Source organism: Rhinatrema bivittatum, chromosome 12 (genome assembly GCF_901001135.1).
Source record: "Rhinatrema bivittatum chromosome 12, aRhiBiv1.1, whole genome shotgun sequence".
In the NCBI taxonomy this organism is placed as follows: domain Eukaryota; kingdom Metazoa; phylum Chordata; class Amphibia; order Gymnophiona; family Rhinatrematidae; genus Rhinatrema; species Rhinatrema bivittatum.
This window is the reverse complement of record NC_042626.1, coordinates 73,169,040-73,196,953: the sequence shown is the minus strand read 5'-3', so window position 1 is coordinate 73,196,953 and position 27,914 is coordinate 73,169,040. Positions and strand designations below refer to the sequence as shown.

The 27,914-nt window shown below is 44.8% G+C and overlaps 1 protein-coding gene across 1 annotated transcript; it reads left to right on the top strand.

The window, feature by feature from the left end:
* Positions 1–20: 20 nt before the first annotated feature.
* Positions 21–26,099, top strand: CSF3 (colony stimulating factor 3). Its single transcript, XM_029572250.1, has 5 exons — positions 21–302; positions 18,440–18,715; positions 19,638–19,745; positions 22,291–22,437; positions 22,800–26,099. Exons 1-5 carry the CDS (start codon positions 21–23, stop codon positions 22,965–22,967), a joined length of 981 nt encoding a protein of 326 aa, XP_029428110.1. The 3' UTR covers positions 22,968–26,099.
* Positions 26,100–27,914: the final 1,815 nt, after the last annotated feature.

Here is a 27,914-nt window from a genome sequence, read left to right as displayed (position 1 = left end):
TTTCTCTTCCAAAACTGAACATGGCATTTTCGGTGGTCACAAAGAAGACGACTATTCCTGTCGCTGGCTCTGCAGCTTTGAAAGATATTCAGGATTGGAAGCTGGAGATCCACCTCAAAAATATCTTTGAGGTGTCAGCCCTGAGACTGCAGGCTGCCATTTGCTCCAGCTTCATGCAAAGAGCATGCCTGTGCTGTTTACAACAGCTTCAGGACAGGCAGGCGAAGTCTGATGACGAGGAGGCTAAGGCTGAACACTTGGAAGCGTCAGTTGCATATGTGGCGGATGCTTTGTATGATTTGGTGAGGACTTTGTCTCATGGGATCCACTGTGTCAGCCAGGCGGTTATTGTGGCTGTGTAATTAGTTGGCGGATGTGTCGTCTAAATCCCAGTTGGGTGTGTTACCTTTCAAGTCTTTTATTTGGGGAAGACTTGGAACACTTGATGAAGCGACTGGGTGAGAATAAGGTATACAAGTTACCGGAGGACAAGCCTAAGCAAGCAGTCTTTTCAGTCTCGTTTGCGTTTTTGGGAAGGCAGAAGGTCTCATCATGCGAGAGGAGCTCCAGCGTCCCAGAAGCAGGTTTCTCTTCAAGGTCAGGCCAGGGGGAAGTCCTTTGTGGCAGTCGAAGGTCCTTCAGAGCTTCCACAGGAGGTGAGTCTACGGGGGCTAAATCTGAACAATGAGGTCCACTCCGTCGTTCCCTTTAGAGGGGGGTCATCTAGCACGATTTTATGGAGAGTAGGCCAAGGTCACTCAGGATCAGTGGTTCTCAGTGTAATAACAGACAGGTACGCATTATAATTTGCACTTCCTGTTCGCGAACTGTTTCTAGTCTCCCCCTGCGGGGCGTTAGAAAAGTGTTGGGCGATCCAGGAGACTTTAGACAGGTTGCAGAGATTAGGGGCCGTGGTTCCGGTCCTCTGGACGAACAGGGCAAAGGTCGATATTCCATTTACTTTGTGGTTCCAAATAAAGAAGGCACTTTTCGCCCCATTCTGGACTTGAAACGAGTAAATGCGGTGTTAGAGGTTCCGAGATTTCGAATGGAGACCTTGCAGACAGTAATTGAAGCGGTGGGCAATCAAGAATTCTTAGCTTCTGTGGACTTGACTGAGGCATACCTGCATATCCCTATTCAGAGGGATTACCAGCGTTTTCTGAGATTTATGGTACTGGGACAGCAATTCCAGTTTCAGGTTCTTCTTTTGGGCTGGCCACAGCGCTGCGCACCTTCACCAAGGTCATGGTGGTAGTGGCGGCGGCTTTACGATGCGAGAGGGTGTTGGTTCACCCTTATCTAGTCGACTGGCTCATCAGGGCAAAGTTGGAGGACAATTGTTGCATCACGGTGCAGAAGGTGATTCATATTCTGGAATCTCTAGGCTAGATGGTGAATTTGGCAAAGAGCCACCTAATTCCGTCTCAGACTCTCGTTCAACATGAGGAAAGGCAAAGTTTTCCTGACGGAGGAGAGAGTTTGCAAGTTACAGAAGCAAGTTTGGCACTTGTTATTGTTGCAAGTACCCAGAGCCTGGAATTTTTTGCAGGTTCTGGGTTCGATGGCTTCAATACTGAAGTTGGTACCGTGGGCCTTTGCGCATATGAGACCACTACAGAGGGCTCTGTTTGCACAGTAGAATCCAATATTGGAGGAATTTCATCAGCCCATGTCTCAATGGTCATGCGCAGGACAGTCTCTCTTGGTGGTTGCAGACATCCAATCTACTACGTGGTGTCGATCTGGAGGTCCCGAATTGGGTAATTCTTACTACCAATGCCAATCTTTCTGGTTGGGGGGCCCATGGTGCTTGGTCAGCGGAAGAAGCCTCTTTCGGATAATAGAAGGACTAGGGGGCACTCTATGAAGTTAGCATATAGCACATTTAAAACTAATTGGAGAAAGTTCTTTTTCACTCAACGCACAATTAAACTCTGGAATTTGTTGCCAGGGGATGTGGTTAGTGCAGTTAGTATAGCTGTGTTTAAAAAAGGTTTGGATAAATTCTTGGAGGAGAAGTCTATTATCTGCTATTAATTAAGTTGACTTAGAAAACAGCCACTGCTATTACTATCATCAGTAGCATGGGATAGACTTAGTTTTTGGGTACTTGCCAGGTTCTTAAGGCCTGGATTGGCCACTGTTGGAAACAGGATGCTGGGCTTGATGGACCCTTGGTCTGATCCAGTATGGCATGTTCTTATGTTCTTATGTCTATCAATCTCTTAGAGACCAGAGCAGTGCGGTTAGCATTACTTGCTTTTCTACCTTTGGTTCAAGGCCGCTCGGTGAGGGTCTAGTCGGACGATGCAACGACCATAGCATATATCAATCGGCAGGGAGGAACCAAGAGTCAAGTGGTGGTGCAGGAGGCTCAGGAATTAATTATTTGAGCGGAACAGGACTTGGTTCATATAGCGTTGTCTCATATTGCAGGGGTTGAAAAAGTCCAAGCGGATTTTCTAAGTTGCAAAATGCTAGATCCAGGGGAGTGGGAGTTGTCCAAGTCAGCTACGAGTTAGCAAGGATTCCGGTCCTGCTAATTTCGCCTTGCATTCAGACGCCATCCGCTCTGAGTTCTCGCTCCTGCATACCCTCCGGGGATACTCCGTTCCAGCAAGGACACTCAAGGCACCCGCTCCTCGGGGGTTTTGCCTCGCTCTTGTCTACGCTCCTCGGGGGCCTTGCTTCGCTCCTATCTACTTCCAGGGTTGACCTATTCCAGCAAGGATGTTTAGGCACCGGAGCTCCGGGCCTTGACTCATTGCTACCCTCGCGCTGTGAGGGTCATCTCTTCGACAGCTACCAGCCGTAATGAGTACTCTACTCTTCAGTCTCTCTCTCTGCCTTGCCTCACCAGTATAGATTCTCGGCGTACTCCGCTCTGCGGACCACTACCGGATCTACCTTCGCTGGCTACGTCATCTATACCTAGGTTCTCGACCTACACCGCTTCGCGGACTACTACCGGACCGTCCACTCTCCAGCATTCGGTGAGACTTCATCTGCACTTACAACCCCACAGTGCCTAGACTGAACATCACCATCTGAGACTACTCCATTGGCTGAAGAGAGCTGCCAGCTCCTCAGGCATTGCTCTATTGCTGCATAATAAAGACTCCATTCTCTCTTTGTTCGTTACTGTAGAGCAAGCCTATTGCTATATTTCCCCACAGGGCTCCACCCCATGGGAGGAGTCATCAATATAGCAACCAAGAGCCCACAACCATGTGAAACCCACAACACCTATCTTCTCCAGACCCTTACTGTACTGGAGAAAGTTGGGGAGGGGAGTCCCTGCACACCCTGTCCATGACAGGCCTCCTGCCACCTGGAGGCAAAATGGTTGCTGTCTGTTTTAACCCCCCTAGGGCCTCATGGACGGGGCCTGCAGACCACGTGCAGCATCCACCTGCTGAGACCTCTTCACCTCCAGAGGCACAGCCGGCGCATCACAGGACTCCTTCCCTCCGGGGATTCGGAGGAAGAAGTTTGTTACAACTGTATCCTTCCTTTCTCAATAGTGGGCAAATCAGTTTCCGATATGATTCGCAGACACTGGCATGCACTCTCACTATCTAATCTGCTTCATGGTTCCCTCCGGTTCACTTTCCGGAGAGGGAGGAATCTCCGTGATCAACTTGTGCACACCAATTTTCACGGACACGGGAGGGAGCCTGTCTCGGAAGGGATTTATAGCCCCTGTGGACATTGTACTATGTGTGAGCACACTGGTTTGGTTACTGTATTTAAACATCCTAACACTGATCGTACATTTCACTTACGGTCTAAATCCGATTGTACTACTAAAGGTGTGGTATACATAGTGCAGTGTCCCTGCCCCCTTCTGTATGTAGGGAAGACTATAAGAATGGTGAAAACAAGGATGTTTGAACATTGTTCCAACATACGACATTTAAGAATGGATGAACCCCTTGTGACTCATTGGTCCCAACTTAATCATTCCATCTCGGACCTCTTCTTCTCCGTACTTGAGGTGGTCGCCCGCCCATCCCGGGGGGGTGACCTTGCTGAGGTACTGGGGAGGAGAGAGCAGAGATGGATATACACGCTAGATACTGTCAGCCCGGGAGGTCTCAACAAGGAGATTGAGTGGCATCTATTTGATTGATTTGTGCTCTGCTGTGATTGGTTCAGGGATCTCGCGAGGGATCTCTGTTTCGCGCCAATTTTCTGCTTTAAATGTTTGTCTGACTGAGGGCGCTCGCGCTCCATGACGGCTAAGAATGGTATGTACTATCTTTTTGAATGTTTTGAAAATAATAGCCTGTTTGTTTTAGATTCCACTACACGTATATTCTCTTTTTACAGATTGCTTGAATACTTGTGGTCCCTCTCGATGCAGCCACCGCGAAACACGGGACCGTGTCGGGGGACTCTATATAAATGAATACTTATTTACTTGTGGAGTTGCCAGTTTCACTCTTTTGAACTGAATAAATATAAACTTGTTCTGAGAACTGGTGGAATTGAAGATTTGTTCCTGCACCGTTGTCTTTGAGTACTTGCTGATGTTATTATTATTATTATTTATTTCTTTTATATACCGACATTCAATCGAGATATCACATCGGTTTCCAGATAACCAAGAGAATAGGGCGTAGTCCGCCCTATTTTACATTATAACATGGTAACCAAAAAAAAAAAAAAAAAAAATTATAACATATTATAACAGTGGTACATGGAACAAAAGGTTATAGGATATAACAAAAGGTTATAGAAAATAACATATGTACATGAATGTGTTGTTGATAAAATAAATTTAGGATTAGGGACTTGTTGGTTAGGTAATTTAGGAATAGAGGTGGGGGGGATGTGCAAGGTTTTTGCTTCGTGACTGTCTTGGTAATTGAAATCTCCCATTATTACTGCACTGCCAAATTGGTTAGCTTCCCTGATTTCTCTTAGCATTTCATCATCTGTCTGACCATTTTGTCCAGGTGGATGGTAGTATACTCCTATCACTATACTCTTACCCAACACACATGGGATTTCTACCCATATAGATTCTATTGAGCATTTAGTCTTTTGTATGACCTTTATCCTTTTGGATTCTATATTCTCCCAGACATAAAGTGCCACACCCCTACCAAGTTGATCCTCCCTATCATTGCGATATAATGTGTACCCAGATATAGCACTGTCCCATTGGTTATCCTCCTTCCACCATGTCTCTGTGAGGCCAATTTTGTCAATCTCATCATTTACTGCTATACACTCTAACTCTCCCATCTTACTTCTTAGACTCTGCCATGACATACAGACATTTCAAATTGTGTTTTTTGTTTGTATTAACAACCTGCTTTTCGGTTGATAGGGATAATTTGGTAATCTTTAGTTCAGGTGATTTTTTACATATAGGCACATGGACTACGTTTGCTTTTATTGGAACCTCTCTGTTGGGATGCTCTAACTATCCTGTTTCATTAGTATCCTTCAAGGATATATTTCTCCGAACCATGCACTGCTGAGTGACTGACGGCTTTTCCCCTTGTTCTAGTTTAAAAGCTGCTCTATCTCCTTTTTAAAAGTTAGTGCCAGCAGCTTGGTTCCACTCTGGTTAAGGTGGAGCCCATCCTTTTGGAAAAGTCTCCCCCTTCCCCAAAAGTTTCCCCAGTTCCTTGCAAAACTGAATCCCTCTTCCCTGCACCATCGTCTCATCTATGCATTGAAACTCCAGAGCTCTGCCTGCCTCTGGGGACTTGTGTGTGGAACAGGGAGCATTTCAGAGAATGCCACGCTGGAGGTTCTGGATTTCAGCTTTCTAGCTAAAATCCTAAATTTGGCTTCCAGAACCTCCCTCCCACATTTTCCTATGTCATTGGTGTCCACATGTACCACGACAGCCGGCTCCTCCCCAGCACTGTCTATAATCCTATCTAGGTGACGCGTGAGGTCCTCCACCTTCGCACCAGGTAGGCAAAATACCAGGTGGTCCTCATGTCCACCGGCCACCCTGCTATTTACATTTCTAATAATCGAATCACCAACTATGACGGCTGACCTAACCCTTCCCTCCTGGGCAGTATCACTGGGAGACACATCCTCGGTGTGAAAGGACAATACATCACCTGGAGAGCAGGTCCTTGCTACAGGATCACCTCCTGCTACACCAAGGTGATGTTCTCCTACTAAGAGACCTTTCTGATCCAAGGCAGAACCGGAGCTGCCAGACTGGATTTGGGACTCGGCTACTATGTCCCTGGACGGGCTGCGTGGACTTCCAAAGGCTTTCCCTTTGCTGAAGAAGGTGAAGAAGTTAATTGACCAGGAGTGACATTTTCTTGAGGCAGGACATAAAGTGGCCAGGGCTATGGCCAGGTTATATCCGTTCATGGAGGTCACTTTGGAGGTTTGGAACTTTTCGAAGGTGGATGCAGCAGTGTTGGCGGCGACAAAGAAGACAACCATTCCTTTCGACCCATTTTCGATCTGCAAAAGGTCAAAGCGGCCTTGTGGGTGCTGCACTTTTGGATGGAAACATTGCAGACAGTGATTGCAGCGGTACGCAATGGGGAGTTTCTCGCGTCCTTGGATCTAACGGAGGCATATCTGCACATTCCCACTTGAGCAAACCATCAAATGTTTCTACGCTTCACGGTGCTAGGAGAACATTTTTTAATTTTGTGCGGTTCCCTTCGGGCTGGGGACTGTACCAAAAACATTCATGAAGGTGATGGTGGTAGTAGTGGTGGTGGACCTCAGAAGGGAAGGGATACTAGTGCATCCCTACCTGGACGATTGGCTCATTCGGGCGAAGTCAGAGATGGCGTGTCACTGTTTCATTCAATGGGTTACGGAGCATCTAAGGTCCCTGGGCTGGGTGATAAACCTAGCAAAGAGCCACCTGGAGCTGTCTCAGTTGCTAGAAGATGGGAGCACAATTCGACACCCAGTTAAGCAAGGTGTTACTTACCCAGAGAGGTTAGTCAAGTTGCAGTCACAAGTGGTTTGACTGCTGGATCTGTCGGTTCCCAAAGTCTGGGATTATCCTGGATTGGTGCCATGGGCCTTTGTTCACATGCGATCTCTTCAGAAGGCGCTCCTGTTCCATTGGAATCCATTGTTGGAGGTGTTTCAGCTACCTTGCCACTCCAGGAGGAATCCAGATCCAATCTCTCGTGGGGGCTGTCGCATCCCAATTTGGAGTAAGGCAAATGCCAGCCTCAGTGGTTGGGGAGCGATGTGTCAGGTATCAACGACCCAAGGGCAGTGGTCACTGGTGGAGGCATACTGATCAATCAACCATCTGGAAATTAGAGCGGTTCGCAGGGCACTATGGTTTTTCTTCCTCAGATTTAGGGGCGTGCGGTGCGTGTGTTCTCAGACAATGTAACGACAGTGGCCTATATCAATTGACAGGGCAGAACAAAGAGTCATTTAGTGGCTCAGAAGGTTCAGAAACTCTTTGCCTGGGTGGAGCGTCATCTAGCAATATTAGTAGTTTCGCATGTGGCAGGTGTGGACAATGTGCAGGCAGAATATCTCAGCAGACAACAGCTGGACCTGGGAGAATGGGAGCTGTCAGTGGAGGCCTTTAGCCCTCATTTGGCGCAGGTGGGGCAAGCCCCAATTCAATCTTATGGCAACACGGAAGAATGCTAAGGCGATCAGATTTTTCAGCCACCGGAGGGAATTTGGCTCCAAAGGTATCGACACTCTGGTTCAGCCAAGGCCAGTGAGACTTTTACTGTATGTATTTCCCCCATGGATGCTCATAGGTCGAGTGTTACGGTGCATTAAGCAACATCCAGGAAGAGTGATCTTAGTGGTACCGGAGTAACCGTGCCATCCGTGGTTTGCAGATGTAGTCCAGCTGGTGGTAGACGTCCCCGTCTGGTTAAGCCACCTGAGGGAATTGCTGCGTCAAGGGCCCATCTTTTCAGAATAGGCGGATCACTTCTTTCTAGCAGCCTGGCTTTTGAGAGGCGATGCTTCTGCTTGAAGGGGTATTCAGAGCCGGTGATTACTACTCTACTTCAGGCTAGAAGGTCTTCTTCTTCTTTGGCATATGTCTGAATCTGGAGAGTGTTTTAGTCCTGGTGTGGGGTTCATGACGCTAATCCTTTGCAGGCAAATGTTGCCCAGGCTTTCACCTTTTTGCAAGATGGCTTGTTAAAGGATTTAGCTTATAATTCTCTCCGAGTCCAGGTAGCACCCTTGAGCTGTTTCCGAGGGAAGTTTCAAGGACAGCTGGTAGCATCTCATCTGGACATAGTACATTTTCTTAAAGGAGCAAAGCATTTATGTCCTCCAGTTTTTAGAATTTGTCCATCTTGGAATCTTAATCTGGTTCTTCGAGCATTGTGTGGGCCTCCTTTTGAACCATTAAGAAGGGCATCTTTGAAGGACCTTACCCTGAAAACTGTGTTCCTGATGGTGATTTGTTCAGTAGGTGAATTTCGGAGCTACAAGCCTTATTGTGCAGGGATCCTTTTTGGCAGATTTTGGACGACGGAGTCTTATTGCATACGGTGCCTTCCTTTTTACCAAAGTTGTGTCAGCCTTTCATCTTAGCCAGATGGTGGAGTTGCCGGGTTTTCCACGCCTGATGTCTGGTTCGTCCAATGCAAGGGAACTTCATCTTTTGGACGTGCGTCGGCTCCTATTGCAGTATCTGAAAGTGACAAATGACTTTTGGACGTGGGACCATCTCTTTTTTTTATTCAGTGGAGCAAAGAAGGGTGGCAAAGTGGCAAAGAGCACGAGTGCAAGTTGCTTGAAGGAAGTAATTGCTTTGGCCTGAATCTGTAAGGGTCGGTCGGACCCAGAAGAATCAAACGTTTCTACGCTTCATGCTGCTAGGGCGCAGGCAGCCTCCCGGGCAGAGCGTCAATTGGCTTCTCCGCAGGAGATTTGTCGAGCAGTCACTTTGTCCTCTTTGCACACTTTTATTAAACTTTACCATTTGGATGTTAGGGCATGGAAGAGGCCACATTTGTTGAGAGTGGGCTGCGTGCGGGCCTTTCAGGTTCCCACCCAATGTAGGGGGGCTTGGGTACATCCCACTTGTCTGGACTGATCTGGGTATGAACAGGAAAGGAAATTGGTTCTTACCTGCTCATTTTCGTTCCTGGAATACCACAGATCAGGCCAGACTCCCGTCACCTTATTATTATGAAAGAGTTTCCCGCTTCTGGATGCTGCTGGTGATGCAGAATTTGAATGAGTAATGCAGAAATTGAGCAAGATTGTACATAGTTTTAAGCTAGTTTGAAATTGGAAGTTTTTCCATTGCCCTAACTTGAGGGTTCAGTTTTGTTGGGGGTTCCCACTATATCCTCAGCTTGCTCTAGAGGGAGAAATCCTTTGAGTTTGGAAAGTAGCCATCTTAGCTTGGGTACAGGTCAATACTGAGGGACCTCAGGTGGCTCTCTCAGATATGTAGCAGTGCCTGAAAAGTTTATTCTCTGCCTCCATCTGCTGGTAGGGATGCAAAACCCACTTGTCTGGATTGATCTGTGATATTCCTGGAACAAAAATTAGCAGGTAAGAACCAATTTTCCTGTTTTCATAAAATAAATATTTGTTTATTTTAAAATATTGTAGCCTGCTTTCTGCAGAGTTTGAGGTAGGCAACAAGATAATCATAAAATATAACAAATTCTCTAGACAAATAAAAAAAAATTATACATATAAACAAACTAAAACCATACAAAGACAAAACTAATAAAAGTTAGTAACTGGGCTGTCATCATGAAAAAATAATGAAATAAAGATAAATGTATTTTCCCTAGCCTCATGTTGGAGGTTTAGCCCAGAGGTGCATTATTTTATTTAGTTTTTTATATTCCACTTTTCATAGATACATCAAAGCAGATTACATTCAGGTACTGGAGGTATTTCCCTATCCCCAGAGGGCTTACAATCTAATTTTGTACTTGAGGCAATGGTGGGTAAAGTGACTTGCCCAAGGTCACAAGGAGCGACAGCAGGATTTGGACAATGGTTTCCTGCTGCTCTAACCTCTAGGCTACTCCTCCACTCAAATTATGCCATGTAAGTACTTAGTAACTGTCTGCTGTGGATGGGCAGTGACTTTCCTTGGCCTCCAGGCACGCAGTGTAAGCTGGAGTTGGAAAGGCTGAAACAAAACCTTTGCTTTCCATATACTGGTGGGAGCGAATCTAACTTTTGACAAGTAAAAGGGAAAACTGGCTTGACCCTTTATTGTGTTATTTCTATTGAAAAATTTAGCTTTTACAGGTTAAAGGTTTCATTCTTTTATCTTACAGATATACAAAAATTCAGAGGAACCAATACATGAATAAAAGAAAAGTCATGTGGGACATTCATTGCTTAAAAAAAAAAAAATCAAATCTCATTGCCCTTAGGACCTTGAACAAATCACGTCACCTTTCATTTCCTCAGGTCCAAACCCTCTGGACACAGGAGAATACCTGGAGTACCTGAATATACTTTCCCTGAGCTAACAATGAAAAGGCATGAGCTAAATATAAAGAAATATTCCTACCCAGATCTCAGTTTCTACCATGTAAACCTCAGTAAATGGTCAATCTAACAGTGTTCTTGTGCAAACGATTCTACTCTATTCATGCAAGCTCTATGCACTTAGTTTTTCATTAGCACACGGACGCCTACCCTGGGTCAAAAATTGTCTTTCCAAAGGGAGCCAGGGACTGAGGTGCTGTTTAACCTCCTGTGACCAGCAGATGGGGCTCTTGTGTGGGCACAGCTGCCTGTCTTGCTCTCAGGGATGCTGAAAGGCTCTCTCTCCAGATGTTTTTGGCAAAGACAGATGAAGATTTGTTTTCTGCTGCCTGGCTCCAGCATTTTCCTTGTAATTTTGGTGTCAACAGCAAAACATTTGAGGGGAGGCTCTGAACTGACTTTATACAGGAAAACTGAAACAGATCCTGCATGCATAAAGCACATTCAGATGTGTATTACCCTAAACCTGTCCTGGGCACCCCAAAGCCAGTCAGATTTTCAGGATATTCACAATTAATATGCAAGAGATACATTTCCATATACTCATCCTCCATAGTATGCAAATTCATCTCATACATATTCATAGTGGAGATCCTGAAAACCCGACAGGTTGTGGTTGTCCCCAGGACAGGTTTGGGAAGCCTTGCACCAGATATTCCTCTTAGCTACACAGATTAAAATCATATTGTCTGTAGAATATATTCAGAGGATAATTTTATACCTACACGCAAACTCAGGTGTGTAAGCTTGCCTTGAAAACATGTGGGTTATTCACTGAATGAATGCACGCAGTCACTCGTGTAACATCCTGCTGATCCTCCGAGGCCCTCAAAGTCTATGCAGGGTAGATAAGAAGGAAATGCTAAACAGTTTAGAGGAAAGGTCCACAGAAGGAACGAACGCCAAGAAGAAAATTGCAATAATCAGCAAAAAGAACACAAATACTGGACTTATTTTCCAAAGGAATGAAATGGGGACAAATGAATGGATATAAATATCACAGTAGCTGGATCACAGAAGACAGACAACATTTAACTGAAGTGAAAGGAGAGCTGGAAAAGCCTAAATATGGCTTTTGGGACTAGACGGAGTTTCATGGGAGAAGCTTACATTTAACAGCAGAGAGAAAATTACTGCATCAGGGTGGTAGGATGGGGAACTGAAAGGTGGATTTATAGTAAAGAGGCCATGATGAAATTAAATCCATCTGAAATGTGCTCTGAAGATTAGTTAGAAGATTGATGGGAGGTGGAAGAACAGGAGAGCAATCATCCTGGGTCAGGTCAATGGTCCACGAGCAGTGGCAAGTCCGGGTCACTAGGAATGACCCCACAAATCCCAATATGTTTCATGTTCCTCACCCCAAGAAGTAAGAGGCAGAGAAACCAAAGTATCTGGCTAATAAGCGTTTATCAACCTGCTCTCTAGAAACTTTTCCAAACCTTTTTTAAACTCAGTTACACACTAGCCTTCACCAGATTTTCTGGCAACAAATTCCACAGTTTCTTAAGTTTATTTTAAATCTTCTACCACCTAAAACAAATTTTAAGAGAAAGAAGAAGACCTGACCAAAAGGAAAATGAGATTTATTGGTGATGCACTCCGAGAAGATGGCTGGCAAATTAGCAAATCTAGTACTGGAGAGCACAAGAGAAGGGCAATCAAGGAGAAGTCGGGGGCAATGGCATTAACAAAAGATCCCAGTCTGGAACCTAAAGGGAAGCGGAGCACAGAGGCAGTAGGTGCCTGCTAGCTGCCACCCTTCGTACCAAAGATAGCACCTGAGGGTGGCAATGCCAGGTAGAATGGATCTGACGGGGCCCTTCTCAGGCTGATCAGCAAAGTCTGTGTTCCAAAAAACAACGAAGAAAAAATTGCAACCAAATTCCTATTCTCCATGCTTTGAAGCCAGGCAGAAATAAATGGAACGCTCCTTCCTTTATTAAGGTGATTGCACTGGTAGACAATAGTCCAGTCTGTGGGCAAGGCTTGTTTTGCCTTTGCAAATGGCTTTTCTTCTTTCTTCTTTAACCTGGATTTCAAACTCTCTTACAAGAAGACACTTCAAGGAAGGGATGTGAAATATGTAAAAGTAATTTTTTATCTGCAAGTATATATATATAGAGAGAGAGACAGAGTGAGCGAGAGATTGGTTGGGTAGTTCCAGGTGACCTGGACTTGGTGCTGGGCTCGTGGGCCATTGGTCTGACTCAGGATGATTCCTCTCCTGTTCTTCTACCTCCCATCATCCCATGGATTAACACCTTCATTTCAGATCATATCCTTACAACTAATCTTCAGAGCACATTTCAGATGGATTTAATTTAATCATGGTCTCGTTACTGTAAGTCCACCTTTCAATTCCCCATCCTACCACTGAAATGAGATCTGCGCTCAGTAACTTTCTCTTTGTTGTTAAATCTAAACTCCTCCCATGAAATTCCATCTAGTCTCAAAAGTCATATTATATGTGTGTGAGTGTGAGTATTGCATCTGAAAATATGTTCCAACAGAATAGGACATGTTGGAAGCTCCCAAGAACTGCAATATTTAGGCATCACAATGTTACATGACGTCATTAGCTCTTGTGGTTTTCCTGTGGTGAATTTCCAGGAAATAAGAACATAAGAAATTGCCATACTGGATCAGACCAACGGTCCATCAAGCCCAGCATCCTGTTTCCAACAGAGTCCAAACCAGGCCACAAGAACCTGGCAATTACCCAAACACTAAGAAGATCCCATGCTACTGATGCAATTAATAGCAGTGGCTATTCCCTAAGTAAACTTGATTAATAGCAGTTAATGGACTTCTCCTCCAAGAACTTATCCAAACCTTTTTTGAACCCAGTTACACTAACTGCACTAACCACATCCTCTGGCAACAAATTCCAGAGCTTAATTGTGCATTGAGTGAAAAAGAATTTTCTCCGATTAGTCTTAAATGAGCTACTTGCTAACTTCATGGAATACCCACTAGTCCTTCTATTATCTGAAAGTGTAAATAACCAATTCACATCTACTCTTTCAAGACCTCTCATGATCTTAAAGACCTCTATCACATCCCCCCTCAGCTGTCTCTTCTCCAAGCTGAACAGCCCTAACCTCTTCAGCCTTTCCTCATAGGGGAGCTGTTCCATCCCCTTTATCATTTTGGTTGCCCTTCTCTGCACCTTCTCCATCGCAACTATATCTTTTTTGAGATGCGGCGACCAGAATTGTACACAGTATTCAAAGTGTGGTCTCACCATGGAGCGATACAGAGGCATTATGACATTTTCCGTTTTATTCACCATTCCCTTCCTAATAATTCCTAACATTCTGTTTGCTTTTTTGACTGCTGCAGCACACTGAGCTGATGATTTTAAAGTATTATCCACTATGATACCTGGATCTTTTTCCTGAGTGGTAGTTCCTAATATGAAACCTAACATCGTGTAACTACAGCAGGGGTTATTTTTCCCTATATGCAACACCTTGCACTTGTCCACATTAAATTTCATCTGCCATTTGGATGCCCAATCTTCCAGTCTTGCAAGGTCCTCCTGCAATTTATCACAATCTGCTTGTGATTTAACTACTCTGAATAATTTTGTATCATCTGCAAATTTGATAACCTCACTTGTCGTATTCCTTTCCAGATCATTTATATATATATTGAAAAGGCAATGATCAGCTTCACCTTTGGCCTGATAATGCCCCTGCAACTCACTCTCTGCTGTGGATCATCTGTGCCACTGAGATGCCCAAGGGAGGCGTGGCCAGCATAATACTGGGATTTTATTGTGTCAGGCTGTGCTGAAAGGGGCTTCAGAGAGACCCTGATTACATTATTGTATGAAAATCAAGAAGGAGGCAGAAGTGATGAGCCCTTGGATAAGAAATTGGTTTCTTGTCATCAGAGGGCACATTAATATCCGAACTGGTATGACCTGAAGATAATAACAGGCTTTCTGGCTAATTAGCAGCTGTTGTGAGATACTAACCCAATGCCACAGGCAACTATTCAGTAAACTTTGTGTCTAGTAGCCTACAGAAATGATAAATAGTCCTAAACTTTACTCACATAACTAAGAGAAAAAACAATAACTGTGTATTGACAAATCTTTTCTTTATTGTATAAAGAATCATCATTTATTGTATGTTTAAACAATTTTATTGAGTTTTTTAGAAGAAATATAAACAGTACAGGAGAGAGTGGTATCAGATCTCTCCCCTCACAGACAAACCCAACAGATCCAATCTTCCCCCCAGCAGAAAACCCCTCCCCTCCCCCCCAAGTGCTAGAATCATCATTTATTGTATAAAGAATCATCACGCCACAATTCATCCATTGGAGTCCCACAAGGCTCCTCTTTATCCCCTACTCTCTTCAATATTTACCTTCCACCACTTTGCCAACTCCTCACTAACCTCAATTTAAAACACTTCCTCTATGCAGACGACATTCAGATACTGATCCCCATCAAAGAATCCTACTCAAAAACCCTCGACTACTGGGAATCCTGTCACCTAGAAATCAAACGCCTCCTCAATAGCCTAAACCTAGTACTAAACTCATCCAAAACCGAAATTTTACTCCTAACTCCGGAGAACAGCAATCTCACCGCCTCTCCTCCAACCAACCCACAAACCACACAAGTGAGAGATCTAGGTATGATAATCGACAATAAGCTGAACTTCAAAGCCTTCATCAATAAATCAACCAAAGAATGCTTCTACAAACTTCAAGTTTTAAAAAGGATAAGACCCCTCTTCCATGCCAAAGACTTCAGAACCATCCTCCAAGCTATTATTTTTTCTAAGTTAGACTACTGCAACTCTACCTTACTTGGTCTCCCTTCATCATACACCAAACCACTCCAATTGGTACAAAACGCAGCAGCCCGACTACTAACAAACACCAGGAAAAGAGAACATATATCTCCAGTTCTAAAAGACCTTCACTGGTTACCCATTCAATTCAGAGTTATCTACAAATCCATCACCTTGATATACAAAATTATTCACCAACATACCACAATCGACCTACAACTTCCCCTCCGCTTACACAAATCCATAAGACCAACCAGAGAAGCATACAGAGGATCACTCCATGTTCCCCCTAATAAAGCCACCTTCCACAGCACCTTAAGAGACCGAGCCTTCTCTACAGCAGGCCCATCTTTATGGAACTCCATCCCCCCTGATCTCAGAAATGAGCCATGCCTCCTAACCTTTAGGAAAAGACTCAAGACATGGCTGTTTAAGCAAGCCTTCCCGAACTCCAATTAACACGCCTCGCCAGCAAATATCCTACACAGCAGCTATATTTATTGTTTAATGTATATATTGTATACTTGTATATAATTAACCTCTTCTATCTCTCTTTAATTCCTCCACCCCAGTTCAATAGTCCTTGTTAATTGTAACTGCTTCTCTTCATCACGTTTAATCTATGTTCGTTGTTATATCCATTGCACCCCTGTTCTATGTAAACCGACATGATGTGAGCTCTTCATGAATGCCGGTATAAAAAAACCTTAAATAAATAAATAAATAAATAAATAAATAAATATAATATTAATTTATTTTAAACATTTTTTACTCCCTTTATAACATAGTGCTCAAAGCAAGCTACAACAATGTTAAAACAAGCAACAAGCAACAAACAAAGCATAAAAGAAAAGATTTTCACCCGTTAGTACATAAATATATCAGTAATAAAAATAAATGTGCAATGATCAATAGCAAGAAAAAGTAACAGTGACAATAAAGAATTAAAAAACATGCACAGTCCCATGCTGTTAGAAAAACAATAGTTTTCTGTTCTAGGAAGGGATCTCAGCACTATGGGGCCGATGCAATACAGTGCGCTCACACGAGCGCACTGTTTAACCCGCTGTCGGACACGGGTTACATAGGCGCTAATCCACCCCCTAATGCAATAGGGGATCAGCGCCTATTTAACGCGCATCCAACGTGGAGTGAATGAGAGAGCGCTCATCACATGCAAATACATGTGAAGGAGACTATTACTCAGTCACTCCACATTCAAAAAATAAATGTGAGTCTCAAATGCACATTTATCGCTCACATATGAGCGCATGTAAAAGAAGTACAGAAAAGCAGAAAAAACTGCTTTTCTGTACTTCTTCAGTAAAAAAAGGAACCAAACAAAAATACCTCGGCAGACCGCCGGGTTATTGAAGACCGACCCCGGTAAAATCGGCGTGCGTTTTTATTACTGGCAGACGGCCGAGTTTACCGGCGTCGGTCTTCATAACCGGCAGCTGCCGTAGGCTCGCGTTAGCAAGGAGGCGCTAAGGTCGTGCAAGGTACCCTGCCCCTCCTTGCTAGCGCGACCCCCTAATTTGTCTATTGCATGGCCCGCCTTGCGGGCGCCATGCATGCGTTAAGAAAGCAGGCACTGAAAAGTCAGCACCCGCTTTCCGCGAAAATTATTGCATGGGCCCCTGTGAGCGGCAAAAGGTATCAGATTTGACAGGCAAGGAAAGCTCAGGGAGGGTCCTTTGCACAGGGCGTCTGCAGGTGGGATGTGCTGGACGCACAGAAATGGCCTCGCCACGTATGCACATGTGGAGCGGGGTTTTAGATAAGGCAGATCTGTTTCCCAGGAAATCTGTGCAGATGTTATACCAGTGAGGATAATTTCCAAAGCGGGCTTAAGCACGCAGGTCCAGTTTGAAGACTGGTGTAAGTTACATGCCCGTATGCACGATGTTACAAAATGACCCTCTTAATCTGCAACCCTAAACAGGGATAATCTGTCTCACCTGCGCAGCTGTGGACTCTTCGGACGTCCCAGTTACAGGTCCATGCAGCTTCAGGACCTCGGGCCTCCTATACAGCAGCTGCCTCCCCAGTCTAACAAATTAGATGGAACTGGAAAAGTCTGCATGACATCTGACTTCTCTGATACAGAAGAAGGTGATATGTGGAAGAGGTGGCCGCATATAGGGACTCATTTTTATTTTCCCATATACATAGAATGGGGGGAAAAGCCTTAGTTAGTAAATCAGGCCCTTAACTAGTAACCAGATCCCTCCCCCTGTCCCCACAAATTCTGTGAATTAACCCATATTATTGCTGGGTTTTGTCTGTATTATAGAAATCATTAAAAGAGTTTCCACTCTCCTCAGACCAGAGGCTTCTCCTGACATGGCTTACACCGGGCTGATCTCTGCCAGTTACATGAAAATATTCCAAAATCTTCTTTGCTTTGACAACTAATTCCAATAGAAAGAAAACCCCAATTGCTAGAAGCATTCTGAAGCCCCCAGATTATAAATCCCTCCCACCCCATCCCCCCTCTCTCTTTCCATCTCATGGGCTTCTCCTCATCTCCCCTACAACTCCCAGAGACGTTTTATTAATCTGGAGAGCAGTTTACGATTGAATTGGAATTTGCAATTAACGGAGCATTGGGATCCAGCATAGGAAAACCCAGTTGTGAACAGTTTCAAGATTAGGACTCTCATTAATATTTACAAGTATATATTTAAAGGATTTTAGTTGTTCTAAACTATATTTGCAGGGATGTAAGTAACTTGTTTTGTAACTAAAAAAATAAATAAAACTGAAAGGAAATTGACTCGTTTCTTTCAAAGAAAAAGATGTTTGATCAATAAAGCCTAACAGTATGGAAAGCATATCCTCCTTGAATCTTACATCACCAGGGATATTCCCAAAGCCAGGTATATATAAGTGCCAGGCTCTCACCGGTGTATCAGCAGTTCTACAAGGACAGGGAGTCCAACCCACAGTGCAGCCAGCTCCTCAGCATGAAAACTTCAAGAAGTGAGTATCCGCTCTCCATGCTTCCAGGGGCCTCCTTAAATGGAAGGAATGGTGGGGAATCCCAGCTCCGCCACTGACTGTGTGGCTTTGCTGACTCTGCTTCAAGGCTCGGGGGTGGCAGTGAGTGGGGAGTCCTGACACGATGACTCTTCTCAAGGCTTTAGAGGCAGGCAGGCAGGCACAGGCTTGCTCCCTGGCATTTCTCCAGTAAGCCACTTACTCTAACTCCTCTGTCCCCCCCTTCTCTTCCAGATGTGCTGCAGCTGGTCCTTTGCCTGCTTGCACCATTACTGCAGGGACTGTGGGCAGCTCCCCTGCCTGAGTTCTCGGGGGCGTATGGCTATTTGTCCGGAGATCAGGGGTTCCAGCAGTTTCTCACCAGCAACCTGGAGTTCAGCCTGAAGATCAAAGCCGGTGCCGAAAAACTGCGGGAGGTTTTTGTAAGTAGTCCCAACATGGAAGGTGACCAACTAGGAAATGCATTGGACACGGCAACTTCCATTTAATTTCCTCTTTGTCCCACACCCCCCTCCCCCTTCTCAGCATTAGAAGATCTGATCCAGGGTTAGCAGCATTTCAATCCTGTCTGCCAAGAATCACACACCCTCTGCCAGTTATTCCACTAACCAGCAGCTTTTGCTTAGCTTGGCTGTCACCCTGCCAGACTCCCAGCAGCGGCTTTCTCGCCTGGCCTGCAACCAACCTCCCCCCATCCCTTGGAGGGGCGCTGGAGTGCTGGGGCTCAGTATTTCTGTCCTAAGAGAATCATTAGGAAGGCTTGGAGGAAGGTGACAGCTATAGAAACTACTAATTATAGACAAATCATTCTCTGCAGAAAAGTCCTTGGGGTATTAAGCGTGATGGGTGGCTGGCATTCTCCTTTGAGTCTCAGACCCAGGGCGGTCACTGGATGTGTGGTGGCAGAGGTTTCTGCTCAGGTGCTGTCCTGATCCTCCTTTGGGTGTGGGTTCAGCTCTCAGGAATGCTCAGGGTGCAGCCTGGGCACCGGCGGGCAGTGCTCCTGCTTGTGCCAATCTCAGGGTCAGTGAGTGGGAGGAGAAGAGATGGGATGGACAGGGCGTGAAGGGGATTAAAGTGGTCTGGGAATTGAAGGGAGAGTGCTTCCGTTCCAGCTGATTACAAGAATCTGGCTTCAGAAGTTTCCCTTGCAGGAAGATTCGATGACTGTTTATTTATTTCAGCGTGCGTGTGAGTGGGAAAAGCAGCACCAATCTCAATCAATTTATTTCCCCTTTCATATCTGCGGGGGGGGGGGGGGGGGGGGTGTCTGATCTGTTGAACTTGTCAGCCCTGGCAATACTTTCCAGCCTGACTCTGTCTTGTCTTGTCCTTGTCCATTAGTGCCAGGATTACAGACTGTGCAACGAGCAGGAACTCAGCCTGGTGAGGCGGCAGCTGAAGATTTCACAGGCGCCCTTGGATCAGTGCCAAAGCACCAACTTTAACCTGGTGAGTGATGGGCCTGGACTGCAGCCCCCCAGGACCCCCTGCTGCAGAGGACCCCATGAGCAAAATGATCTTTCCCATGCTGTGTCTATGGGGACCCAGCAGAACTAGAGTGCGAGTCCCACTGCTGCAGGGCAGCTGAAGGAGGAGCTCTGGGATGGAATCTTGTTCCAAAGTGAAAACATTGTCTTGAATTCTCTGTCCCCATGTGGCATTCTGAAGGGGCCAAGGGAACGCCAGGATTCTGGTTTGGTCATCAGGTGAACCCTCAAAGCCCAGGCCTACTGACTCCCCCGCCCCCAGGAACCTTTCAGCTGAGAGTTTCAAAGTTAACATCGTCTTATTTCAGGAGCAGAACGCATGTTTTGCCTCTTGCTCTCAGGGCATTACTCTAATTATTGGAGATTCTATACGTAGCATTAGATCTGGAGGCCCTCAGCCTCGCTGAGTCTTTAACATGACTTACACTCTGCAGTGCTTATTTTTCATCTAACATTTATACTTTAAATGTTTCTATGGATAAATAAGGAAAGTTTTAGTTGGGGGTCGAATGACTTTTAATTTAGTAAATGCTTGAGAAATGGAAAAAGAATCCATGAGGTTGGAAGATCTCTCTCTATCTTTCAGGCCGACGCAATAAAACCTGTGGGAGAACGGGCGCTCTGAGGCGAGCGCCCGCTCTCCCGACGCGCGCCCAGGCACCTCTCCTGGACGCACAATTTTGTATTTAAATTAGGGCCTGCGCTAATAAGGAGTCGCTAGGGACACTAGGGCATCCCTAGCCCCTCCTTATTAGCGGAAGCGGAGGCTGTCAGAGGGTCCAACAACAGACGCTTAATTTTACCGGCGTCGGTTTTCAAACCTGCTGACAGCCACAGGTTCAGAAAACGGTCGCCAGCAAAATTGAGCGTCTGTTTTCAAATCCACAGACTGGCGGGCAGATTTTATTTTTTTTATTTTTTTATTTTTGGTGCCTCCGACTTAATATCGCTATGATATTAAGTTGGAGGGTGTACAGAAAAGCAGGTTTTTTCTGCTTTTCTGTACGCTTTCTATGGTTAACACTTGCCCTTGGCCGCACATTTTACTTTCAGTATTCCGGGGGAATAACTAAAAGGCTCATCAACATGCATTTGCATGTGATGAACGCTATTAGTTTCGGGGTGGTTGACCACACGTTTTCCACGCACTATTACTACCCCTTACAGTATAAGGAGTAATAATAGCGTGTCTAAAACGTGCGGCCAAATGGGGGCTAAACGTTGTGCTCGGCTGAGCGCCCCATTCTGTATCGGCCTGTTTGAATGTTGTTGAAGGGCAGAAAAGCTATCTTTTGTCATTTGGATCCTTGTATGACGAATCTGGTCAAGAGTGTCCCGGATTATATTAACAGCTCTTTATCTCAGGGTTTAGTGTCTTCAGCTCGGCTGTTAATCTAGTCTTGAATTGTTTGTTGGATCCGTTTGTTATAGTTGTAGACCGATGTCTCACATTCCCTTTTTATGGCGAAGCTTTTAGAGAAGGCTGTATCCAAACAAATGGCCCTGGCTTTGGAGGAATTGGGTGGATTTCATCCCAAAAGGGAGGCAGTACAGAGATGGATTTAGTTTCTCACTGGCTGGATGTCTCTTCCGTGTTTGATCTAGTTGGCCATGCTACTCTTCTTGATGGATTAACTGGTACAGTTTCTCACTGGCTGGATGTCTCTTTCGTGTTTGATCTAGTTGGCCATGCTACTCTTCTTGATGGATTAACTGGTACAGTCTTACTCTGCTTAGCTTCTTTTTTGAGGTGAGGGATAGAACCTCTAAGGTTTGTGTATAAGGTTCTGTTTCTGCCCTTTTAACATGTGGTGTTCTGCAGGGATCCCCTTTATCCCCTCCTGATATTTGTTTTGCAACCACTGGGGACTTTCTTTTCCCCTCTTAATCTATGAGCATTATATGTATGCAGGCGATATACAAATCATTGTTCCTATAGGCTCTGATAGATCAAGAGTGATCTGAAGTTATAGTCAAACTTTGCAGTAATATCTAATTGCTCCTACACATCAATTAAGATCAAGTCAAGGGGCATTATTAGTAGCCCCAACTTATATCTGGTTGCAGTCTAGGACATTTTCAATCAGTGGCCCTGTATTATGGAATTCACTGCCGGTTGATATTAGGCTGTAAGGTAATTATTTGATCTTTTAAAAAATAAAAAAAGGTAAAATCATGGTTATTCTCACAGGTATAGTTGGCTTTTTAGTGGAAGACTGGAGTCAGATTGGATCATTGTATGTTGAAGTAATTTTCTTAACTGCATGTTTGATTTTAATGTGTGTTAATTGGATTATGTTAGTATGCATTTGATGGAATTATGTATGTTATTTCTTGTACACTGCCTCAGGCAATTTTTATATGGGAGAAGCGGTTAATACGTTTCATTAAATAAGTATTTAATGAATGTCTCAGGGCAGGCCCTCTCCCACCCTTCCAGACCATTTCCCACTCGTCGGTGATTAAAGGAGCTGAGATTTATCAATTCCTTCCTTCTCTTCCTCCAGGACTCCTGCTTCACTCAGATAAGGAACGGGCTCCAGATGTATCACACCGACTTTTCCGTCGTCCAGCAACACCTCCCCGCTAATTCAGTGGCCATTGGCAGGCTGGTGCTGGATATTTCAGACTTCGCCAGTAACTTCCAACAGCAGGTAAAATGCTGTTCATTCTCTTGGAGGGCAGGGCCCAGCCCAGAGTGTCATTTCCAAGCAGTGACCCCTTGATCTGTGTCAGCCATGTCATGAGGAGAAATGTTCAAATGTCTTCTCTTCATCTCAGTCTTTGAGCATTATTGTATCGTGTACTTCTTTAAAAATAGTCTTGCATGTGAAAGGTCTCTACAAACAGAACCTGAGCCTCTGATTTACTATCAGCCTATTAGAGGCAGCAGGCAGCATGATGTGGTGTCAAAGGATTCTGGGAAGAGTGGGGCATGGCCATTTTTGCTCCAAGTCATTGATCTGAGGGACAGGTCTGTTTACTCACACCTATATGTGTTCCTTGTCTTGTTTAGATGGAGACCATGGGCATTGCTGTCGTGAGTTACCCAGGCCTGACGGGGCAGGATCTCAGCTTCCCAACCACCTTTCATGAGCAGGCTGGGGGGTACCTCCTCCTCTCCAACCTCCAGCACTTCTTGGAAACTGTGTTCCGAGCTCTGCGCTTCCTCCAGAAGCAGTAACTCCACCAGCCTTCTGTCCGCCGTCACTGGCAGTCACCAGGAACCAGAGGTCAAAAACAGCAACAGAAATCAGGAAAGCCTGGGATAAGCACAGACAATCCTTGTTTGCGAAGAAGAGAGGGATCTACGGCAGTATTCCCGGAAGTAAATTGGGCGGATACAGGCAGGACCATCGCAAGACATAAGGGCACCCTATATGTCTGGGGAGGGAAGATCCCCCTCCGATGATGCGGCTGCATGGGGCAACCTCCACCGCTTGTGTGATTCTAGTGGAGGCATGGATATCCCCAACCCCAGGCAGGTGCCCATCTTGCCTGCCCATTGCAGTGGTCCTGGATACAGATGAGCTTATGATCCTTATCTGTCTTATTCTATGCTTCTAAGTCATCCATTCCTGCTTTCACAATGAGGACATCCCAGAATGCTTTGCAAGAGTTGCACTCCCAGGTGTGACCCAGATGTTCCTTGTGATGGTCTGATTTCAGCCTTGCAGACGATACAACACAATTCTGGCTGGCTATGTACTGCCTGGCTCTCCAACAATTTGTCTTTTTCCCTGTTACTATGTTCTTCTTGTTCAATGGTTAGAACAAATATTTTGTTAGTTTCACTTCTAGAGTTTTTGCAGCCATGTATTGACAGCTAGTGGTTATAAGGATCATTGGATGCTGAAAATCACCAGCTCCTGATGGGCACAGCCTGGGATCCCCTGCTGCACATTACCAGGTGCAGATGGGCACAGCCTGGGATCTCCTGCTGTAAAACATCAGGTTCTGATGGGCACAGCTAGATTACTGTGTTTAATATTTAAACAACAGAGATACAGAAATCTGGACAGTCCAGAAAACGTAATTCTGCAACAGTGATCATAGATCCATAAATCCTGTTGCAGAGAAAGCATGGAGCTACAGCACTAAAGCACAAAACAGGTTCAAATCCTCCTTTCCAGCTGCCCCTTTCTTTATCTCCATGTGCCTAGTAACTCTGATTTGAACAGCAAACAACAACATTACTGCCCCCCAAATCCCTGCAGTTTGGCAGCTGGGGTCCAAGTTTAATCTTATAAAACTTGAGGCACCTAGGAGTGACGTGCCCTGGCCAAGGTGCGGCACCTAGAGAGGATACAATAGATAAATAAAGACAGATGTGTTGCAGGATCCCATTGTTTAATATTTAAACTTCAGAGTATAACTCTTATTTAGTTTTAATGTATGTACAATAATGCAATGGTTGTGCTTTCTGTTCCATAGGTTAAGTGACCTGACTAAATTGTAAGCTCCTGTAGCAGGGACCATCTCTTAGGTGTGTATCTGCACAGCGCTACGACTTACCTGGTAGTGCTATAGAAATTATTATTAATAGTGATAGGTTCCTGCTCCTGTGAGCTTCCTGAAAGACCGTGCAGGAGACACTGTCCTTCCAAAGCCAAGAGCATTCAGAGGAGAATGGTAAATTTGTTTGGCAGGTGAGGAAGTTCGGTCTGAACTCTTGTGTTCATCTACCAGAAGGTCCTGCCAGTCTGATCTTCTGAGATGTGAGACAGGAACCAGCGCCAAGCAGCTGTTAGGGGGACATATTTCACTTCCAAACAGATGTAAGATTTAAAAAAAATGAAACAACTCTTCAAAAACTAGGAAGCTAATTTGCTTCCAAAAATAATTGTATTCTGTTGGATATTTAGGACCTGCTTCATGAAACCCTTTCCCAGAGACGCAGAAAAGGAGAAAAACCTGGAGCTACGCTACCCTTAGGGTTAAGATTATTATTTTGGTTCCAAAGATGCCAGAATATTAATTTCCCGACAAGGAGCATTTTCTGTTTGTAAAATGTTATATTTAAAGGAGGATGTTTGTAAGCCTCATTTTATACTTTGTCCTCGGGCTTGTTTACACAAGAGCACACGGGTCTGTGCCTATATGAGAGATTCTAATTATTATTTTATTATTATTTATGGTGTGGTTGGATTCTTCACTTCCAGAGCAAAGATTTCATTTCACAAGACAAGAAGTGAAAAATGAATTTTATTTTATGATGAATATATTTCTATGTATTTATTTATTTAATTGAAAGGTTTGTGCTTTTCTAAAGATTTGATATGTAAATGTTTAATGATTTTTGCTTTTATGTATGTATTTTTTTAATATTTGTGGGTGGGATATTTATTTCCTCGGTACATTATTTAGGCCTTCTTCACTGTAAGTGCTGTAGGAACGAACTTACCCGGGTAACTCTCCTGGCAACATAAAGTGACGGGTGAGATTAACCCACAGACAGGCAAAAAGGAGGGGGATCCATGAGGGTGGGGACAGGACCAGAATGGCTGGAGGGATTCCCTGTGGTCAGTGACCTATTCTGCTTATTGAGATGGGCACCCCTGCAAACACCGCCAGGCTGCCCCAGTAACCTCAGCTCTAAATGACTCCTACATTTGGGCAATGTCATCCTTAGCTCATTCAGCACCGACCTGAGGAGGGCACTGAGTGCTCAAACTTTAATCACAAAAGGGAACAGATTGTAGCTTGTTTGCTAATCTTACTTTCTATGTGTCCAAGTGGACTCACACAGCAACCTCAGGGTTTAAATCTATTATAAATGCATTTAGGAGCCGGTCTGATTCCAGCCTCCTCACATAAGCAAGAAAGCACTGAACGTTACAAGGGCCAAATGGCCTCCTACCTGTCCAGACCAGAAATGGAAAATACTTGAAGTTATTCCTATATATTGCCTTGAACTTTGTATTATTTTTATTATTATTATTGTTACTATTTATTGTTTTCAGTTTTTTCATAATTTATGAAATCATTATTAGTTTGTAATTGTCAATTTTATGGTATTTCTATGATTTTATGTATTATTGGATGTTGATTTTGTAGCGTTCAAGTTTTTCTCATATGATTTAATGTTATTGCCTTTTGGTATAGTATAATCCGGTGTTTTTACCTTCTGTTTGATGAACCCACCATGAACTGCCGAAGGAAAGGCGGGCTGTAAATAAAGTTGGTGTGATTTCATTTGACGGCTGAAACCGCTAATTTATATTTCAGATTATTTATGCAGGAAATTATTTATTGACTGTGTGAACTGTATGCTGCAGGAATCTGAAGTTTACATTGCATGGTTGCTGTTTGCTAAATGGAGATTTCCAAATAAATTCCATATTTCTTTCATGTGTTGTCACTGAGTGCCTTTGTTGATTTGCTTAAAGCTGACTTCATTCTCCTTAGCCTAGAGAGATCTCATCTTTCTCTTCCTCTTATCTGCAGCTGGAGAAGTGACTTTCAAAGGGGCATATGATGATAACACTCCAGGGACTTTTAAGAGATGAGAGAACAGAAAAGGTCACCATTTCCCCACCAAAACCCCATACTCTGTGAAACAAAAAGTTACCCAATTCCATCACTCACCTCCATAAACCTCAATGACATCTCTCTCCTAACCCATCGCTCACCTCCAAACACCTCAATGGAATCTCCCTCCTAACCCATCCCTCACCTCCATACACCTCAATGACATCTCCCTCCTAACCCTATCGCTCATCTCCATACACCTCAATGGCATCTCCCTCCTAACCCATCACTCACCTCCATACACCTCAATGGCATCTCCCTCCTAACCCATCACTCACCTCCATACACCTCAATGGCATCTCCCTCCTAACCCATCACTCACCTCCATACACCTCAATGGCATCTCCCTCCTAACCCATCACTCACCTCCATACACCTCAATGGCATCTTCCTCCTAACCCCATCGCTCACCTCCATACACCTCAATGACATCTCCCTCCTAACCCCATCGCTCATCTCCATACACCTCAATGGCATCTCCCTCCCAACCCCATCGCTCACCTCCATACACCTCAAATGGCATCTCCCTCCCAACCCCATCGCTCACCTCCATACACCTCAAATGGCATCTCCCTCCTAACCCCATCGCTCACCTCCATACACCTCAGTGACTTCTCCCTCCCAACCCCATCGCTCACCTCCATATACCTCAATGGCATATCCCTCCTAACCCCATCACTCACCTCCATACACCTCAAAGGCATCTCCTTCCCAACCCATTGCTCACCTCCATACACCTCAATGGCATCTCCCTCCTAACCCCATCACTCACCTCCATACACCTCAAAGGCATCTCCCTCCCAACCCATTGCTCACCTCCATACACCTCAATGGCATCTCCCTCCTAACCCTATTGCTCACCTTCACAGACCTCAATGGCATCTCCCTCCTTACCACATCGCTCACCTCCACAGACCTCAATGGTATCTCCTTCCCAACCCCATCGCTCACCTCCAAACACCTCAATGGCATCTCCCTCCTAACCCATCGCTCACCTCCATACACCGCAATGGCATCTCCCTCCCAACCCATCGCTCACCTCTAGAGATGTGAATCGGAACCAGAATCGGTTCGGATTTCAGTTTCGATTCACATCTCTACTCACCTCCATACACCTCGATGGCATCTCCCTCCTAACCCATCACTCACCTCCATACACCGCAATGGCATCTCCCTCCTAACCCATTGCTCACCTCCATACACCTCGATGGCATCTCCCTCCTAACCCTATCGCTCACCTTCACAGACCTCAATGGCATCTCCCTTCCAACCCTTCCAAGGTACAGAGAAGGGCTACCAAAATGATAAGGGGAATGGAACAGCTCCCCTATGAGGAAAGACTAAAGAGGTTAGACCATTTCAGCTTGGAGAAGAGACGAGTGAGGGGGGATATGATAGAAGTGTTTAAAATCATGAGAGGTCTAGAATGGGTAGATGTGAATCAGTTATTTATGCTTTCGGATAATAGAAAGACTAGGGGGCACTCCAAGAAGTTAGCATGTGGCACATTTAAAACTAATCGGAGAAAGTTCTTTTTCACACAACGCACAATTAAACTCTGGAATTTGTTGCCAGAGGATATGGTTAGTGCAGTTAGTAT

What these genes read in the sequence shown, in the direction of transcription:
- CSF3 (XM_029572250.1), top strand. Translation starts at nt 21, where the DNA reads ATGGCATTTTCGGTGGTCACAAAGAAGACGACTATTCCTGTCGCTGGC. An exon ending in CGGATGCTTTGTATGATTTG is followed by an intron (nt 303 to 18,439) that starts GTGAGGACTTTG and finishes TCAAGGCTTTAG; the next exon opens with AGGCAGGCAGGCAGGCACAG. An exon ending in AAAGCACCAACTTTAACCTG is followed by an intron (nt 19,746 to 22,290) that starts GTGAGTGATGGG and finishes CTCTTCCTCCAG; the next exon opens with GACTCCTGCTTCACTCAGAT.